Consider the following 19931-nt stretch of genomic DNA (forward strand, 5'->3'; position numbering starts at 1 on the left):
AGGAAATAGATTATAAAATTGTATAATAATAATCAGACAATGGAGTCTCATCCAGTTGGTATGCAAGTTGACGTTTTATTGAAAGCAATCAGTGATATGATTTCACAAGAATTTAAATCAATGCGGCAAGATATGAGGAAGGAATTTGTACAAATGCAAGAAAGCATGGAAGATGTGATTTCAACACTTCTTGCAGAGATAAAGAAAACTGAAACCATGAACAATGCAATACCAGTTGAAGAAACATCACAAATAACAGTTGTAAAATCAGATATCAGCCTTAATATTGAGGAAGTTTATTCTGAGAAGGCACCAGTTTTTCCTATTGTTGAAGTTATCAAACAAGAACCTTTGCTGTTGGAAAAGTATGAGGATTCACAGACTGAGATTGATGACCCAAATATATCCATGTTAAACAAATTTCCTCTTCAATCAGATATTGGAGTGAATGCCACAGTCAAAATTGTTAAACCACAAAGCTGTGTTGCAAGAAACTCAGATGAAGAATGCAGCGATTCTGTGGAGATGTTTTTCGATAAATCCACTGCAATTGAAGGTACTAATGCTTGCAAAGTTGATGCTCAGTTGCTTGTTGGAAATAACAAAGAAAAGCATTTTTCTTGCAATTTTTGTGAAAGATTATTCAAATGCAAAAGAAACTTGAATGTTCATCTAAAAACTCACACAGGTGAGCGACCTTATCAATGCAATGTGTGCCACAAGTCATTTATCCAGAATGGCAATTTCCAAGTTCATATGAGAAATCACACTGGAGAACGACCTTTTAAATGTGATGTGTGCGACAAGTCATTTTCCATTAACAGCAGTTTAGAAACTCATATGAGAACTCACACTGGAGAGCGACCTTATCAATGCGATGTGTGCCACAAGTCATTTTCCGTTAGCAGCAGTTTGAAAACTCATATGAGAACCCACACTAGAGAGCAACCTTATCAATGTGATGTGTGCCACAAGTCATTTTCCATTAGCAGCAGTTTGAATAATCATATCAGAACTCACACAGGTGAGCGACCTTATCAATGCCGAATTTGTCACAAGTGTTTTATCAAGAATGGATGTTTGCAAGCTCATATGAGAATCCACACTGGAGAGCAACCTTACAAATGTGATTTTTGCGACAAGTCATTTTCCTTTAGCAGCAATTGGAAAACTCATATGAGAACTCATACTGAAGAGCGACCTTATCAATGTCAGGAATGTATAAAGTCATTTACTCGAAGCAGCCATTTAAAAACTCACATGAGAATCCACACTGGAGAGCGTCCTTATCAATGCCAGGTGTGCCACAAGTCATTTACCCAAAGCAACCATTTAAAAGGTCATATGAGAATCCACACTGGAGAGCGACCTTATCAATGCGATGTGTGTCAAAAGTCCTTCACACAAAGCAGCATTTTAAAAGCTCATGTGGTTATCCATACTGGAGAGCGACCTTATCAATGCCAGGTGTGTGAAAAGTCATTCACCGATGGCCGCAATTTAAAACATCATATGAGAATTCACACTGGTGAACGACCTTATCAATGCCAGCTGTGTCAAAAGTCTTTTACCCAAAGCAACCATTTAAAAAGTCATATGAAAATCCACAATGGAGATTGACCTTATTAATGCCGTATATGTCAAAATTGATTTTCCCAAAAGAGCACTTTGCGGAGTCATGAAATTTTTCGCATTGGAAAGTGACATTGACAATGCTTGTTTTTTTGTCGCAAGTCAATTACGTTGAAACAATAATTATTAACACATGTTAAAACTCACATTGGGGCAATGTAAATATTTCAAAAAGATTTTTGGACAAAAAATTAGCTTTGAAAAAAATTTACAAACCATTTATCCAGATGCTGCATCCATTTGTTTGTGTTTTATTTGTCCACTTTTATCAATAACTTCGTATGTGTCATGAAACATAAATTTGCACTATGTGGTTATTTTTTGACAAATAGGTTGCTTTTTCATGAAGTTCATTCAGGGACTATATCAGTTTTTCCTCTTGTTGAAGCTTTCATAGAAAAACCTTTGCTGTTGCAGCACTGGGATGTTTCTGAAACTAATCGATCAAGTTTATCCATTTCAAAAATGTTTTCTTAACAATCGGAGGTTGGAGTAACTGCCACAATTAAAATGGTTGATCCTTAAAGTTGTGTTGAAAGAAATTCAGGAGAAGAATGCAGTGATTCTGCAGAAATGTTTTTCGATGAACCAAGCGCTAGTGATAGAATTAATGCTTGCAAAGTTAATGCTCAGCTGTTTGTTGGAAATAACAAAACCAAAAAATTTTTTTGCAATTTTTGTCACAGATCCTTCAAACGCAAAACAAACTTCAAAGCTCATCTGAGAACTCACACAGGAGAGCAAACTTATCAATACAATGAGGGTGAAAACTCATTTTCCCAAAGCTTATATTTCAAAAATCATTTGAGAATCCACACTGGAGAGCGACCTGATCAATGCCAGTTGTGTGAACATTTATTTACCCAAACCAGCAATTTGAAAACTCATATGATAACTCCCTCCTAATAGCAACCTCATATCTGCCAGGTGTGTAACATGTTATTAACTAGAAGACATACAGATTTGCAAAATAATTTTACTACTTATTAATTCACCGTCATGGAGTGTCGTCCAGACAAAGTGCAAGTTGGTGTTTTATTGAAAACAATCAGTAATATGATATCACAAGATTTCAAATCAATGCGACTGGATATGAAGATGGAAGAAACAAAAGAAACTGAAACCATGAACAATGCAATGTCCCACCGAAGAAACATCACTACCATTAGTGTCAGATCACAAGTATGTGTTTTCCCAAGACTCCCATTACGGTTATAGGTTGCATTATGTTTGTTTTGCAAGTTTTGTGATAAATTATTCCGACACAAAGCAAACTTGAATACTCACGAAAGAACTCACACAGGTGAGCGTCCTTAGCAATGTCAATTGTGTCACAAGTCTTTTACCCAAAATGGCAGTTTGCAAACTCATATGAATATCCACACTGGTGACCGACCTTATCAATGCCAGGTGTGTCACAAATCTTTTTCCAAAAGAGCCATTTGCGCACTTACATGACTAAACATACCGGACAAAAACCCTATCAATGCGTGTGTGTCAAAAGCCATTTACCAGCAACAGCGATTTGCTGATTCATATGAGAATCCACACAGGGGAATGACTTTATCGATGCCAGGCTTGCCACAAGTCTGTGATAAATATATCAATTAATGTAATATAAAATTGTGTACTACATAGAATTCTCGTCTATCGAATCAGTGAAGCATAACACTGCGTGACGTAATCGATTGTTCCCTTGTGCGTGCATTTTGATTCATTCACCCTTTTCAGTCGTACGTTCAACGCCGCAACATGTCTCTGTGCTGTTGCTGTCATAATGTTCTATCTTGATGTATTCGTTCAAAGAAGCTTCAAATATAATCAGATTATACAGTAGTCATTCCTGTGTCATTACTGCTGAAGTCTATCAAAGTTCACTGTCAAGATATTCACAAGGAAATAGACTTTGTAGTGTAAGTGGGCAAACCTTACAGGCTAAGGTAACATATACCACCATTTCATTACAAACTGATGCAGCCGAGTGAGGACGAATTGACGATAAAAAAAAGACATTTCCATTACAAGTGTGGTGGAGCCGAAATAGCTGAGAACTACGCTTTTCTTTTTTGAGCAACCTATGAACAATTAAATTTGAGGTTGAGAGAAGTCTAGTGATCTCAGACTAGAAGTTTCGAAGATATGTATCGTCTAAAACCCATGCAACACTCATTGGATCTAGCCGACATACATCTCGACAATATGATATTCGAACAAATCAACTACAACGACGGTGACGAAGAATCGCCTGGAATTCAACCAACTTCGAATGCAAGAATGACCGACACACAAAGCACGCTGATCCATCCACGACGCGTGGAAGGCCAGTAAAGGAACTTTGTCGGTATTTGGACATTTAGTAATGATTTTTTGTTTGTTTTTTTCTCTATGTGGTATATATTATAGCGTTATTGTGTAGTTTACCTTAAATGATGGTGGCTTAGTGGCCATAATCTCTAAACGGTTTAAGTCATGCCGTGGAGAAATTTTTCTTTGTGTTATTTTGTTATGCTTTAAAACATAGCGGTTGTTTTCGAAGGTTAAACAAATGCCCAAGGCTAACACCGATACACTATGTTGAATGTCAATTACAAAACGTATTTGACTAATTTTATATATATTTTGTAATACGCGTATTTCCAAGTGAAATATTCACACAGCTATACTGGTAAAACCAGATGCTGAAATCGCGTGAGCATAAGAGAATTTTATACTAAAGTTATTTACGGAAATCGGCGTCACGACATGTGAGATGAAACATTTGCAGCCGTTTCCTCATTTTGCTATCCTGCGCAAGAAACCACAGCTAGCATACGCGTGATGTGTCAAATGACATCCTGTGCTCTGTTTTCTATTTAAAGTCGTGACATAAATGTCATCATTGTTTGTTTTGTATAATAATTTTGCTTTATAAATTACAGAAAACATATTACTATCTTTTTGCGAATATATTGCCAATATGTATTGCATTGTAACTATGTTTCAACGTTTATTGTTATGTAATCTACATTTTACGTGTTATATTGACTTTTGTTATCAACACTATTGTTTTAATTATTGTTCACCGAGAATTGTTTTTATCCTGATCATAAAAAATCGTGAGTTTTTTCAAAACTTACGATCTTTTCTTGGGGAAGGTTATGTGATAAATATATCAATTAATGTAATATAAAATTGTGTACTACATAGAATTCTCGTCTATCGAATCAGTGAAGCATAACACTGCGTGACGTAATCGATTGTTCCCTTGTGCGTGCATTTTGATTAATTCACCCTTTTCAGTCGTACGTTCAACGCCGCAACATGTCTCTGTGCTGTTGCTGTCATAATGTTCTATCTTGATGTATTCGTTCAAAGAAGCTTCAAATATAATCAGATTATACAGTAGTCATTCCTGTGTCATTATTGCTGAAGTCTATCAAAGTTCACTGTTAAGATATTCACAAGGAAATAGACTTTGTAGTGTAAGTGGGCAAACCTTACAGGCTAAGGTACCATTCAACCACTTTTCATTACAAGTCATTTACCAGAAGCAGCCATTTGCAAGATCATAGTAGAATCCATACTCAGGAGCGACCTTATCGATGCCACGTATGTCAAAAGTCATTTTCCCAAAAGAGCCATTTGCATACTCATACTGCTACCCACACTGGAGAGCATCCTTATTAATGCCAGGTTTGCAAGTCATTTGATAGAAATTGAGATTTGCAGGCTTATTTGAGAATCCACACTGGAAAGTGACCTTGTCAATAGCGGGTGTGTAACAATGAATTTTATTTCAGCTATGACTTGCACAGTCAGATCAGAACCCATTCGAACGACCATGTCTGTGTCATGTTTATCACAAATCATTTACTCAAAGTTGCAATTTATGTACTTACATGACTATTCATTCAAGAATGCGCAATTATTATTGGCAAGTGTGTCACAAGTAGAAATGAACCGATACGAAATTAAACAAGAAAATCTTTTTCGCAATGTGCCACTTTGCAAACTTAAATGACCACTTACAAAGTTACACTGGAGAACACCCACGCTACTGTCCTTAGTGTGAAAATCATTTTAGTTAATGGGAAGTTGAAGGAAGTTGGTGACAGCAAATAGGTCACGATCACATAATTATGCGAGTATTGTGAGAAAGCTTTTACTAAGTGGCGTTCATAGAAAATATTTAGGAGCTTCTCACCCTGATTCTGTATCCGAGTAAATTTTGTTTTGGATTTCCAATTTTACCTTTTTCAACATCGTATTTTCCACTTAAGTAAAATACAGCTTTGCATTGTTGTAGTTGGTAAATAGCATTCGATAATATAATTATACTTTCCAATTTCTTAATTTTGTTTCTGTTTTGGTGATGTACAATACAGAGTTCTTCTCAGTTTTGAAATAAATTGTCGGACATCCAAAGTTCAATGTCATATTCAACTTTCTAGCTTCGGGTTGGTTTGCGAAGACAGCATTAGTTTAATAGTTTAAAAAAATATTTACAGTCGCAAGTATAGCAAAAATTTCCATTGTCTAATTCAATAACTTTGAGCTTTTATGTAATAAGTGGGGCTTAAAATGGGCTCTGTTGAATGGTTTAATATAGATGGTTGCTGCACTAAACTGATATTCAATTAAAGCAGTTTCGTAGTAATTTGTGTCAACGTGTAATTTGTGTCTATATGGTGTAATATAATAATCTAAAAGCCATGGGGTCATCTCATAGACGACTTATATATAAAAATACTTCTTACTCTAATGAAGGGTTACCCGTTTGCATTATGCTAAATGGTACCGATAGGCAATTACCTTAGGCAAGCTTATTCATCGATACCGCAAAAATACAAATATTTACAAAAACAGTCAGTGATAATGCGGTACAAACACCTCGGCCTTTCGAAAAACTTCAATAGAATTAGGGCTACACAGAACTAATCCAATGTACAACGAGCTTAAAGCCTTTGCTTTGCTCTAACCCAACGCTTTAGGGAGCAAGTGTCTTCGCAGATTTACTTCACTTTTCAGCCGGAGTTGGATATCTAGGTTTTATATATAAGATATCTATGCATCACATTTATTCATCGTAAACTTTGGTCGCGTAAAAGGGTAATTACCGTTTTTGTTCAAGAATGCTAAACATGGTATAGGACGCACAGGTTAACAAGAAGCCAGGTATGGCACAAACCCAATCGCAATGATCGATAGGTCTGGCTGTTGGCACTAGAAAGTAGAAACCCTTGTTATTTAATAGAAAAGTTTTGTTTCCATTTTTTTTGTTTTTTGAAAAAATGGTTTGATGAACCCTCAAATTCAATTTTTAAATGGAGTCGAATGGGCATTGCAGATTGAGACTGCAGAGTCAGGGGTGCTAAGTGCGTGTGGAGTTAAAATTTATTGCGCATACAAAGGCTATTGATTCACCTTGTTGCAATTTTCCATCCAAACACGTCCAGTGTGGAACAGAAATGCCCTAGGGCAGTGGTTCTCAACCTTTCATGGATCATGGCCACCTTACTTACAGTCATTAGAAGTGCGCAATTATGGGCATTTAGTTGTGAAATTACAGAGGAATTAAATAATTCAATCTCTTTATGAGCTAAAAATTTAGTGTTTTTAGGAATTTCTGTGCCAGTCATTTAGTGCAAAAACACGCACACACTGTTCCATGCACTGGTCTTTTCTCAGAGTAGAAATTCACCGTATTAGAGAATAAAGCCATTGATACAAGTTGAGGTGGCATCAATGTTGTTTTGTTGTTATTTTGCCATGCCAACATGGACATCAGCTATTTATGTTGCTCATGTTATTAACACATAACGTTTATACAGATAATATCTGACGTCTATATTTTAAAATTATTTAATTTTATTATTTTTTCTTGATCATAAGCCTACAAAGCTGGCTTACATCTGTTTTGTCTTGAGCAGCGACAACATTCATTACAATTTAGCCTATACTTATACTGTTTCCTATGTATAAAATCTGTCTGAGAATCTATCATCTGTTTGGCCCATTAAGGAAAAAGGTTGGACACTCCTGATCTAGCCTATACTTGTGGTGTATAGTCTCTTGCTGTTATGATTACAGCGTTTTTTTTTGTGCAAAGTAAGCAAGTACAAGAGTAAAAAAATGTGAACGTGTTCGGTTTTAAGAAATTAGCATAACTCGTGTGATCACTGGTATATAAGAGCTGGCTTGTTAAAATATTAGTTCATTGACATATTAAATGATAATTTTATCATACTGCTAATACATGCTGTAAATTTCTTTAAGGAACTTCTTTAAATTAAACCAATGTTAGGTTGCATACAATCGATATTTTCCATATGTAAGCTCGCAACTTCAACCAATTACATGAAACACATAAATGCCACCAATTGTCACAGCAAAAATTGTTATTACAATTTTGTTTTAAACTTTTCGAATTTAAATTTTTAAATTATTACTCATATTGTAGATAACGTATTATAATGTTAGCTTTTTTGTTAAAATATTTTAGATTTTTTTTTTTTTTTCAGCAATTACATTTTAAGTTTCTCATAACAATCAAGCCATGGAGTGTGATCCAGGCATAATTCAAGTTGATGTTTTATTGAAAGCAATAAGTGATCTTATTTCGCAAGAATTAAAATCATTGCGACAAGAAATGAAAATGAAATTTGCACAATTGCATGTAAACATTGAAGATATGGTTTTAAAGATTCTTGCAGAAACAAAGAAAACTGAAACCATGAACAATGCGATTCCAATTGAAGAAATATCACAACCATTACATGTAGAATCATATATCAGCCTTAATATTGAGGATGTTTATTCCGAGAAGGCACCAGTCTTTCCTCTTGTTGAAGCTATCAAAGAAGAACCTTTGCTGTTGGAAGAATATGAGGTTTCACAGCCTGAGATTGATGACCCAAATATAGCCATGTTAAATAAATTTCCTCCTCAATCAGATATTGGAGTGAATGCCACAGTAAAAATTGTTCAACCACAAAGCTGTGTTGCAAGAAACTCAGATGAAGAGTGCAGCGATTCCGTGGAGATGTTTCTCGATAAATCCACTGCAATTGAAGGAATCAATGCTTGCAAAGTTGATGCTCAGTTGCTTGTTGGAAATAACAAAGAAAAGCATTTTTATTGCAATTTTTGTGATAGATCATTCAAATGCAAAAGAAATTTGAAAGTTCATATAAGAACTCACACAGGTGAGCAACCTTATCAATGCCAAGTTTGTCACAAGTCATTTTCCGTCAGAAGCAATTTGAAAACTCATATAAGAACTCACACTGGAGATCAACCTTATCAATGCCAGGTGTGCCACAAGTCATTTTCAGATAGCAGCAGTTTGAAAGCTCATATGAGAACTCACACGGGAGAGCGACCTTATCAATGCAATGCGTGCCACAAGTCATATTCCGATAGCAGCAATTTGAACAGACATTTGAGAACTCACACTGGAGAGAGTCCTTATCAATGCGATGTGTGCCACCAGTTATTCACCCAAAGCAGCAGTTTAAAAACTCATATGATAATTCACACTGGAGAGCAACCTTATCAATGCGATGTGTGCCACAAGTTATTCACACAAAGCAGCTATTTAAAAAATCATATGAGAATCCACACTGGAGAGCAACCTTATCGATGGAAGGTGTGCCACAAGTCATTTTCCGATAGCACCAATTTGAAAACTCATATTGCAAATCACACTGGAAAGCGACCTTAACGAAGTTTATTTTTTGGCAAAAGTCATTTACGTTGAAATGATAATTCTTAATAAATATTAAAACTCCTGTCGGGGCAATGTAAATAGTTCGAAAAGATGTTTGGTCAAAAACTTAGCTTTGAAAAACAATTACAAACCATTTATCCAGATCCTTTTGTTTATGTTTTATTTGTCCACTTTTACAAGTTTTATCAATAACTTGGTATGTTTTATGAAACATAAAATGGCACTATGTGGTTGTCTTTGGAAAATAGGTTGTTTTTTCAGGATGTTTTGTCAATGCTAGTTGTGTGAATAGTCATTTACTCAAACCAGCATTTTGAGAACTCATATAATAACACACATTGAAGAGCAACCTTATCAATGCCAGGTGTGTCACATGTCATTAACCAGAAGAAGCACCGATTTGCAAGATCATACGACTATCTATTATTGCACCATCAAACCATGGAGTGTCATCCAGATAATATGCGAGTTGATGTTTTATTGAAAGCAATCAGTGATATGATATCACAAGAATTCAAAGCAATGCGTTTGGATATGCAGATTGAAGAAACAAAGGAAACTGTAACCATGAACAATGCAATGTCCCACTGAATAAACATCACTACCATTAGTGTCAGATCACAAGTATGTGTTTTCCCAAGACTACCATTACCGTTATATGTTGCATTGCTGAGGCATTGTTTACATTAAAACGATTGTTTAACCAGGTTGAAAACTCAACCAAGCAAGGCAATTTGAAACGTTATTAATCAACAATAAATTAAACAATTATATCATAAACGAAACTGTTGATACGGTTGGAATAGTTTTCACTAGTACAAATACTATGATATGACAATCTAAAGGGAACCTAAAACTTTCAATCACATCAATGTTCATTGATAAGTGATTTTCAGCAACGCATCAAACAGACTTCAACAATTAACTTGGATATAACTTTCGTAAGGTCAAACTGGTGTGTAATGTCATTTAAGATGATTTCGTGTGGTTTACATGTTGAAACTATGCAGAAGTCTTTAGAAACATTCTTCGAAAACAACAGGGAATCTTTTAATTTTTGTTTTTGTATGTGACAATCACTGCTGTTCTGTACTTCGTAGTAAATTTAGATAAAATTTATTTAGATTTATTATTTTTATTCAAACAGTTTTGATTACATTTTATCAGTTTTCCGCTATCAAGAAAATCTTCAAACATTTTAAGTTTTTTTCCAGCAAATATGTTATAAGTTTTGTATAATAACCATCAGACAATGGAGTGTCATCCAGTTGGTATTCAAGTTGACGTTTTATTGAAAACAATCAGTGATATGATTTCACAACAATTTAAATCAATGCGACAAGATATGAGGAAGGAATTTGTAAAAATGCAAGAAAGCATGGAAGATGTGGTTTCAACGCTTCTTGCAGAGATAAAGAAAACTGAAACCGTGTACAATGCAATGCCAGTTGAAGAAACATCGCAAACAACAGTTCTAAAATCAGATATCAGCCTTAATATTGAGGATGTTTATTCCGAGAAGGCACCAGTCTTTCCTCTTGTTGAGGTTATCAAAGAAGAACCTTTGCTGTTGGAAGAATATGAGGTTTCTCAGCCTGAGATTGTTGACCCAAATATATCCATGTTAAATAAATTTCCTCCTCAATCAGATATTGGAGTGAATGCCACAGTCAAAATTGTTAAACCACAAAGCTGTGTTGCAAGAAACATAGATGAAGAATTCAGCGATTCTGTGGAGATGAATCTCAATAAATCTACTTCAATTGAAGGAACTAATGCTTACAAAGTTGATGCTCAGTTGCTTGTTAGAAATAACAAAGAAAAGCATTTTTCCTGCAATTTTTGTGATAGATCATTCAAATGCAAAAGAAATTTGAAAGTTCATCTAAGAACTCACACAGGTGAGCGACCTTATCAATGCGATGTGTGCCACAAGTCATTTATCCAGAATGACAGTTTGCAATCTCATATGAGAACTCACTCTGGAGAGCAAACTTATAAATGTGATGTTTGCGACAAGTCATTTTGCGTTAGAAACAATTGGAAAACTCATATGAGAACTCATACTGGAGAACGACCTTATCAATGCCAGCTGTGTGAAAAGGCATTTACTCAAAACGGCAATTTGAAAACTCATATGAGAATCCACACTGGAGAGCAACCTTATCAATGCAATGTGTGCCACAAGTCATTTACCCAAAGCAGCAGTTTAAAAACTCATATGAGAACTCACACTGAAGAACGACCTTTTCAATGCGAAGTGTGTCACAAGTCATTTACCCAAACCAACAATTTAAAACTTCATATGAGAACTCACACTGGAGACCGACCTTATCAATGCGAAGTGTGTCACAAGTTATATTTCAATAATAGCTATTTAAAAATACATATGAGAACTCACACTGGTGAACGACCTTATCAATGCAATATGTGCCACAAGTCATTTTCCGAAAGCAGCAGCTTGAAAAGTCATATGAGAACTCACACTGGATAGCGACCTTATCAATGCAATATGTGCCACAAGTCATTTTCCGAAAGCACCAGTTTGAAAGCTCATATGAGAACTCACACTGGAGAGCGACCTTATCAATGCCATGTGTGCCACAAGTCCTACACCCAAAGCAGCAGTTTAAAATCTCATATGAGTACTCACACTTGACAGCGACTTTTTCATTGCCAGGTGTGTGAGAAATCTTTTACCCTAAATAATCATTTAACAGCTCATATGAGAATCCACACTGGAGCGCGACCTTATCAATGCCAAGTGTGTCAAAAGTAATTTTCCAAAAGAGCAATTTGCGGAATCATGAAACTATTTACACTGGAAAGCGACCTTGACAATGTTTGTTTTTTTGTGAAAACACATTTGCGTTGAAACGATAATTATTAACACTCATATTGGGGCAATGTAAATATTTTGAAAATATTTTTGGACAAAAATTAACTTTGTGAAACATTTACAAAACATTTTTCCAGATGCTGCATCCATTTTTTTGTGCTGTTTTTTTCCAATTTTATCAATAACTTTGTATGTTTCATGAAACATAAATTTTCCCTATTTGTTTATTTTTGGCAAATATGTTGTTTTTTCATGAAGTTTATTCAAAGAATATGTCAGTTTTTCCTTTTGTTGAAGCTATCAAACAAAAACCTTTGCTGTTGCAGCATTGGGATATTTCTGAAACTGATCGACCAAGTATATCCATTTCAACAATGTTTTCTCATCAATCTAAGATTGGAGTAAGGGCCACAGTTAAAATAGTTGTTCCTTGAAGTTGTATTGAAAGAAATTCAGATGAAGAATGCAGCAATTCTGTAGAAATGTTTTTCGTTGAACCAAGCGCAATTGATAGAAACAATGCCTTGTAAAGTTGATGCTCGGTTGTTTGTTGGAAATTACAAAGAAATTCATTTTTCTTGCAATTTTTGTGAAAAATCATTCAAACGCCTAACAATCTTTAAAGCTTATCTAAGAACTCACACAGTAGAACGACCTTATCAATACATTGTTTGTGAAAAGTCATTTTCCTGAAGCCTTTATTTCAAAAAGCATATGAGAATCCATATCCGAGAGCATAATTATCAATGCCAGGTGTGTGAAAAGTCATTTACCCAAACTAGCAATTTGATAACTCATACTGAAGAGCAACCTTATCAATGCCAGGCGTGTCACATGTCATTACCCAGAAGCACCGATTTACAAGATCATTTGACTACTTATTATAGCATCATCAAACCATGGAGTGTCATCCAGATAATATGCGAGTTGATGTTTTATTGAAAGCAATCAGTGATTTGATATCACACGAATTCAAATCAATGCGATTGGATATGCAGATGGAAGAAACAAAGGAAACTGAAACCATGAACAATGCAATGTCCCACCGAAGAAGCATCACTACCATTAGTGTCAGATGACAAGTATGTGTTTTTCCAAGACTCCCATTACCGTTATGCGTTGCGTTTTGTTTGTCTTTTTGCTTGATATCTTAGACAATATGACAAGGTAGTATCTAGTAACATTGTGTTTGAGGAAATTTTATCGCATCCCGATGAGGTATTATTTACATCGAAATGATTGTTTAACCAGGTTGAAAACTCAACCAAGCAAGGCAATTCAAATTGTTATTAATCATCATTAAATTAAAAAATGATATCATAAACGAAACTTTTGAAACGTTTTTAATAGTTTTCACTAGTACAAATACTATGATATGACGATCTGAAGTGAACCTAAAACTTTCAATCAAATCAATGGTCATTGATCAGTGATTTCCAACATCACGTCAAACAGACTTTAAAAATTAATTTGGATATAACTTTCCTAAAAGTGTTGCTCTAAGATTTTTAAGTGATTTGAGCACTGTTCATAGTGTGTGCCAGGTGTGTGTGTGTACCACTGTTTATGGTGTGTTATGTCATTTCGTATTATTACGTGTGTTTTGCATCTTGCAAATTATGCAGAAGTCTTTAGAAACCTATTTTTTCAAAACAACATGGAATCTTTTTTGTTTTTGTATGTGACAGTCACTGCTGTTCTTTACTTTGTAGTAAAGTTTGAAGATAGAGTCCTAAAAATTGTTGTAGTTGTTTGTCGAGTAGTTTACCTGATGCAATGCAAGTTGTGTTTGTGATAAAATTGAGGCATAACATTGTGGTTGCCTCCACCCTGTTGTAACAATCGTCGACTGACATCGCCATCCTGTATCCTTTTAATATGGCGCCTATCATTACTTGTATCAGTCTTGTTTTTTACACCAACCAATTTCTTTAGGAAGTAGGTTGTAATTAGTTACATTCATTATTAACGTGAACTATGGAACGTGACCTTGGTACAATGCAAGTTGATGCTACATTAAAAACTAACGGTTACGTTAATGCCATTTTACAAGAATTTAAATCAATGCGACAAGATATGAAGATGGAATTTGCGAAAGTGCAAGAAAACATGGACGATATGGTCGATAAAGTGCAAGAAAACTTGGACGATAAAACATGGAGCTCAGGAATCACCAACTCTTTCAAATTCTCCGGTTCCTTCGGCAGATGCTTCCGCCGCGATCGTTGTGCCAGTTACCAAAGTGCTGATTCACTAGGCAAAATCTTTGCAGCTTCAGCGTCAACATTTTGTCGATGTTGTTGTACAATCGTCATCGGCAGGAGATTGGATGTTGCTGCTTCTTTCCGAATATTTCCAATCATTTGTAACACCTGGTCCCTTCGATCATCTGCCTCGTGGACATGGGACTTTCCGACATCTACTTTTCCATTTGTATCGTTGTAGTTCACCGCCCTCAGTGTCGCTGTTCCAGGACAATCATTCCGTTCGCAACGAAAATAATGATTCTCTCCACGGCTCCGCTGGTGTCTACAAAGAAATCCATTGAGGGCGAGCTTTGACTTTCCACGGATAGAGGGAACGAAGCTGAAGTCATCCATTGTTATTAGTCGTCGAGTTGGAGTAACACAACTAATCTGTTATTCTGAGATGCTCTGCTTTCTAATTATACTAATATGGTTTCCGTTACTTTTTATACAAATGCAACGGAAACCATTTTTTCTGTGCGTTGGTGTGATGTTGTGCAAAATGCAACAGATAACATGATTTCCGTTGCATTTAAGTAAAGGGCCTATTGCGTCGGTGCGATGTTGTGTGAAATGAAACAGATAAGACAAGATAAGATAAGAGCAACGGAAACCATGTTTTCTAGTGTGATGTTGTGATAACATGGTTTCTGTTTTACTTGTGTGAAGAGCATCGGAAACCATGTTATCGGTTGCATTTATATCGTATGTGCCATTCAATTCTCAACCATTACAGTAGTTTGATCAGTACTCACCAATGTGTCACTCAGTTGAGCATGAATTAAATTATTTGTCACTCAAATGAATGTTAAAAAAATGTTTTACTCAAGTGAGCTGTCACTCAAATGAAATGTCACTCAACTGATCAACTACCCCCCATTTCATATATTATGATGTTTTTTTTAAAACTTAAGAAAAACTATAAAGTTCATGATGCTTGACCTGGTTCACAATTTTTGGGAGCACGTAGGTCCAATGTTAATTTTACAATTAATGTTGATGTGTGGAGAAAGCATTAGTCAAGTGTTTTATTTAATTAAGAAACAATTGCTGTCATGAGTTAAGCAAAAACGTTTTTTTGTAATTGACTGAATTACATTTGAAAAAATGACTTTGAAATAGATTACTGACATCATGTGTAGGGATTTAAATGGTTATTTCCTGTTATTTGTGTTCCTCTTTAAACACATCATACATTTTCTGTCACTGCAAGCATTTTTACTTTTTTCAATTCAATTTTTTGGTTTTGACATCTTATTAGTCAAATTAATATGTTATTTTTATTAAAACTTTTTACCTTTCACATTTTCAGCCATTATTTGTATAGTTTTATAATAGTTTTATTGTATCACAATCAAACCATGGAGTGTCATCCAGATAATATGCATGTTGAATTTTTATTGAAAGCAATCAGTGATCTAATTTCACAAGAATTCAAAGCAATGCGACAAGATATGAAGATGGAATTTGCAAAATTGAAAGAAAATATGGAAGATATGGTTTCAAAGATTCTGCCAGAAACAAAGAAAGCTGAAACCATAAAAAATGCAACACCGATTAAAAAAGCGTCACAAGCATTAGATGTAGAATATAATATCGGCATTTGTATTAAAGAAGTTCGTTCTGAGAATGCATCAGTTCTTCCTCTTCTTGATGCTATTAAAGAAGAACCTTTGCTGTTGCAGCATTGGGAGGTTTCTGAAATGGATGATCCAAGTATGTCCATGTCAAATAAGTTTTCTCATCAATCGGAGATAGAAATAAATGCCGCAGTTAAAACTGATGACCCCCAAACCTGTATTGAAGAAGATCATTCTGAAAAGGCATCAATTTATCCTCAATGTGATGTTATTGAAGTGGAACCTTTGTTGTTGCAAAAGTATGCAGATTTGCAAACTGAGACTGATTACCCAAATATATCCATATCAAATAAATTAACTTCTCACTCAGAGATTGGAGTAAAAGCCACAGTTAAAACGATTGATACCAGAAACTGTATTGAAAGAAGTTCCGATGAAGAATGCGGCAATTCTGTGGAAATGTTCTTTGATAATTCTGCAACAAATGATAGAAACAATGCTTGCAAAATCCAGACTCAGTTGTTTGTTGGAAACAACAAAGAAAAACGATTTTTCTGCAAGTTTTGTAATAAATTATTCCAACATAAAGCAAACTTGAATACTCACATAAGAACCCACACTGGAGAGCGACCTTATAAATGCGATATGTGCCACAAGTCATTTTCAGATAGCAGCAGTTTTAAAACTCATATGAGAACTCACACTGGAGAGCGACCATATCAATGCGATGTGTGCCACAAGTCATTTATCAATAGCAGCCAATTGAAAAATCATATGAGAACTCACACTGGAGAGCGTAATTATCAATGCCAAGTGTGTGAAAAGTCATTTACTCAAAGCTTCAATTTGAAAACGCATATGAGAATCCAAACCGGAGAGCGCCCTTATCAATGCGATGTCTGTGAAAAGTCATTTACCCAAAGCATCCATTTGAAAATTCATATGAGAATCCACACTTGAGAGCGACCTTATCAATGTTCCTTTTGTCTGAGGTCATTTACGTTGAAAAGAAGTTTGTCACTCTGGGAAATCTTTGTCTGGAAATGATACAGGGCCGGATTCATGATTTTCTGGTGCTAACCTTGTAAAAATTTTTATAAGCAAGGATAAAATTGTCTTCAGTGGTTGCTTGGCTAGACTAGTTGTAAAATTGCATCAGTTTATGCATTCACTTGCATTGTATTTTTAAGGTCTAGGAACAAGCAAAATTGTTGACTTCTTCAACTTTTGCGGCCAACCAATAGAATGTGTTTTAAATGAATCCATTTGTAGTCATTTTCACATACCTACCCTACCTATTAAATTTAGAACAAATGCACAATGCAAATCCCCAAAAAAACTTTGTTCATAAGAGCACTCTACATTTGTTAATGTTTTAACTGCGTTTTGGATGGTTTTTGTGTTTTTTCATGTGGTTTATAAATAATTTATCAATGTCAATCAGCCAATGTCATTCACACCATCAACTGGCACTGTCTTACCACTGCCATTGTGACTTGTTGCTGAATTGTTAAATCATCACATACTTTGATAAAACAAACACAGGTTAAGGTACCAAATAACGTTATTTTTTTTTGTTAAAACCGCATTCATTTTTCGATTCTTTTTCTATAAATTTTAATCCAAAGTTTCATTCATTTGTTTGCTGATAAATAATTCGGCAAACACTAATTTCTTTCCAAATAAATAATTTTTTTTCCAGAAATTGTTTTTAAGGTAAAGCTTTTTTCTGCTATCGCTATTTCCAAATGAACAGACATACTGTGCATGAAAATCTGTTCTGCTTGGCCCTGCGCAGATGTGAATTCTGTGAAAAAGTGTTTTGGCTTTAGTATAATTTAGGCTTTGTTTACTAATTGTTTTTCATGTTTTAAAGACCCAAGGTTGATGCAATTTAATTGCATTTTTACCACATTTGTGTGTAATTACTTATTACGCCACGCCCACACACAGGTTTTGCCAATAAGTCTCTTAATCTGATTACTACAGTACACATAGTTGCAGTCTTCACATTTTATTCAATGTTTACATTTTATAGCCTAGTGGACAGAGAGTTTACATTTGTCATGTTTTGTATTATTCTGTCCCTGTGTGTGTAATTGTTGTCTTATTGATTCAGTTTTGCTGATGTGTTTATTTCAGCTTCAATTAAAAATATTTATGTTGAGTTTATATAAACACAGAAAGAATGGAAACTGACCTGATCCAGAATCAGGTTGATGGTAATGGTGCAACAATGACAATCCGACACTTGTTCTTGCAAGAAATAAAATCAGTCAAGATGAATGTGGAGAAAGAATTTGTAAAATTGGAAGAAAGAATTGAAGAATTGATTTTAAAGCATTTTCTGGAAGAAACTGATAGAGCTGAAGTTGTGAGCAACACGTTATCATATGAGCAAGCATCAGGTTCACCATCTATACAATCTGATGTTTGTGATCAAGAAGCTTACAGTGAAAACTCATCAATTTTTGCTCATTTTGAAAAGATTAAAGAAGAATTTTTGTTAGATGAAGAACAATAAAGTTCGCAACGGTTTTACTTTAAAAAATCTGAAACATTTCCTAAACATGTAGCTGAGAATTTGTCTGAAAACTTTGAAAACAACTTCTACACCTCTCTGAGTCGTAGTGATGTATCAGACGTTTCAAGTAATGCTTCTGGAATTGACGATTATTCTGTGAATGATGGGTTTTTGTCAGATCAGGAGTCGAAAAGTTTTGAAAACGCAACAAACAAAGAACCTTGTGCAAGTAGTGCTTTAGAACATTTTCAACAGCCCTTTAATCAGAAAGGTTTAACTAGGATATGTTGCCGTGAAACCGTGACTAAGGTTGGCTGCATGAGCAAGGCACATTTACGAAAACCCTTACATCTGTCATCTAAAACCGCTAGAGGCCAGTATACCTGCGAAATCTGCGATAAGCAATTTGGAAAAAGATTTAATCTTAACAGGCATAAGCGTTGTCTTCACCCAGATGAAACTGACACTACAAAATGTCAACACACTTGTGAAATTTGTGGTATGCAGTTTGCAAAGAAGTTTAATTTTGATAGACACAAGCTGTTCCATACAGGCGAAAAGCCTAGACCTATAGAAGATTCACGCACTTGTGAATTCTGCGGCAAGCAGTTTGCGAAAAAATTCAATCTTAATAGACACAAGCTGCTACACATAGATGAAATGTGCACACCTTTGGAAAATGTTTGATATTAATATTAACTTTGCTACACAAGTGAAAAACAACACTGTTGCCTATTTTGTTGTGACAGCTTTGGTCGTGATCATGATCATGATCAAAAACCCATATAAAAGTAATAGATTTTCTTATTCGTTCCTGCTGAGATTACAAAATTATTGATCATGTAAAGTCAATTAATTTTTTTATTGGCAATGTGTACATCTATACAGGCCATATGTTGATTAATGTCATATTCTATTTTTTGCAAATTACTTCAAAATGTACTTTTAGTTTTCTGTTGATGTTACGAGGTTATATTGACATGCTTGCGATAGATATGCTATGTAGTGCCAGCTAAATAGCAGAGCAGTTGAAACTCAGAGGACTACTACGAGCCTTGCTTGATACCCAGTTGTGTTAAAGTTGTGACATCCTTGTCCTAAACTTTGTATTAATCATGACAAATATCTCCAGTTTAATGCTTGATTTGTCTATGTTGATCTCATCACATTTTTGCATTTTATCATATTTTAAGGTACTCCAGTCACATAGTTGTCATTACTGTTTTCTAAATCCTGATATTTAATTTCTAATTCTCACTTACTGTTTTCTTTACAGGGTGTTTCTAAGAAAGTATGGAATCTTTAATAGCTGGTGTCCAAGTTGATAATGATGATATATTGAAAGCAATAGGAAAATTGATTTTGCGAGAATTGAAATCGATTAGAAAAGATATAAAGAAGG

General features: G+C 35.0%; 1 protein-coding gene and 1 pseudogene across 1 annotated transcript; both read left to right on the forward strand.

The window, feature by feature from the left end:
- The first annotated feature begins 5 nt into the window (after nucleotides 1-5).
- On the forward strand, nucleotides 6-5016 carry LOC143449188 (uncharacterized). The gene has a single exon (XM_076949284.1). The coding sequence runs from the start codon at nucleotides 40-42 to the stop codon at nucleotides 1618-1620; it is 1581 nt and encodes a 526-aa protein (XP_076805399.1). The 5' UTR covers nucleotides 6-39; the 3' UTR covers nucleotides 1621-5016.
- A 3111-nt stretch (nucleotides 5017-8127) lies between these two features.
- Nucleotides 8128-15737, forward strand: LOC143448580 (uncharacterized; annotated as a pseudogene).
- Nucleotides 15738-19931: the final 4194 nt, after the last annotated feature.

The sequence above is a fragment of the Clavelina lepadiformis genome, chromosome 3 (assembly GCF_947623445.1).
Source record: "Clavelina lepadiformis chromosome 3, kaClaLepa1.1, whole genome shotgun sequence".
NCBI classification, from domain to species: Eukaryota; Metazoa; Chordata; class Ascidiacea; order Aplousobranchia; family Clavelinidae; genus Clavelina; species Clavelina lepadiformis.

Bases quoted from the DNA above. Each gene is read 5' to 3' on its own strand.
- LOC143449188 (XM_076949284.1), top strand. From the start codon at position 40: ATGGAGTCTCATCCAGTTGGTATGCAAGTTGACGTTTTATTGAAAGCA.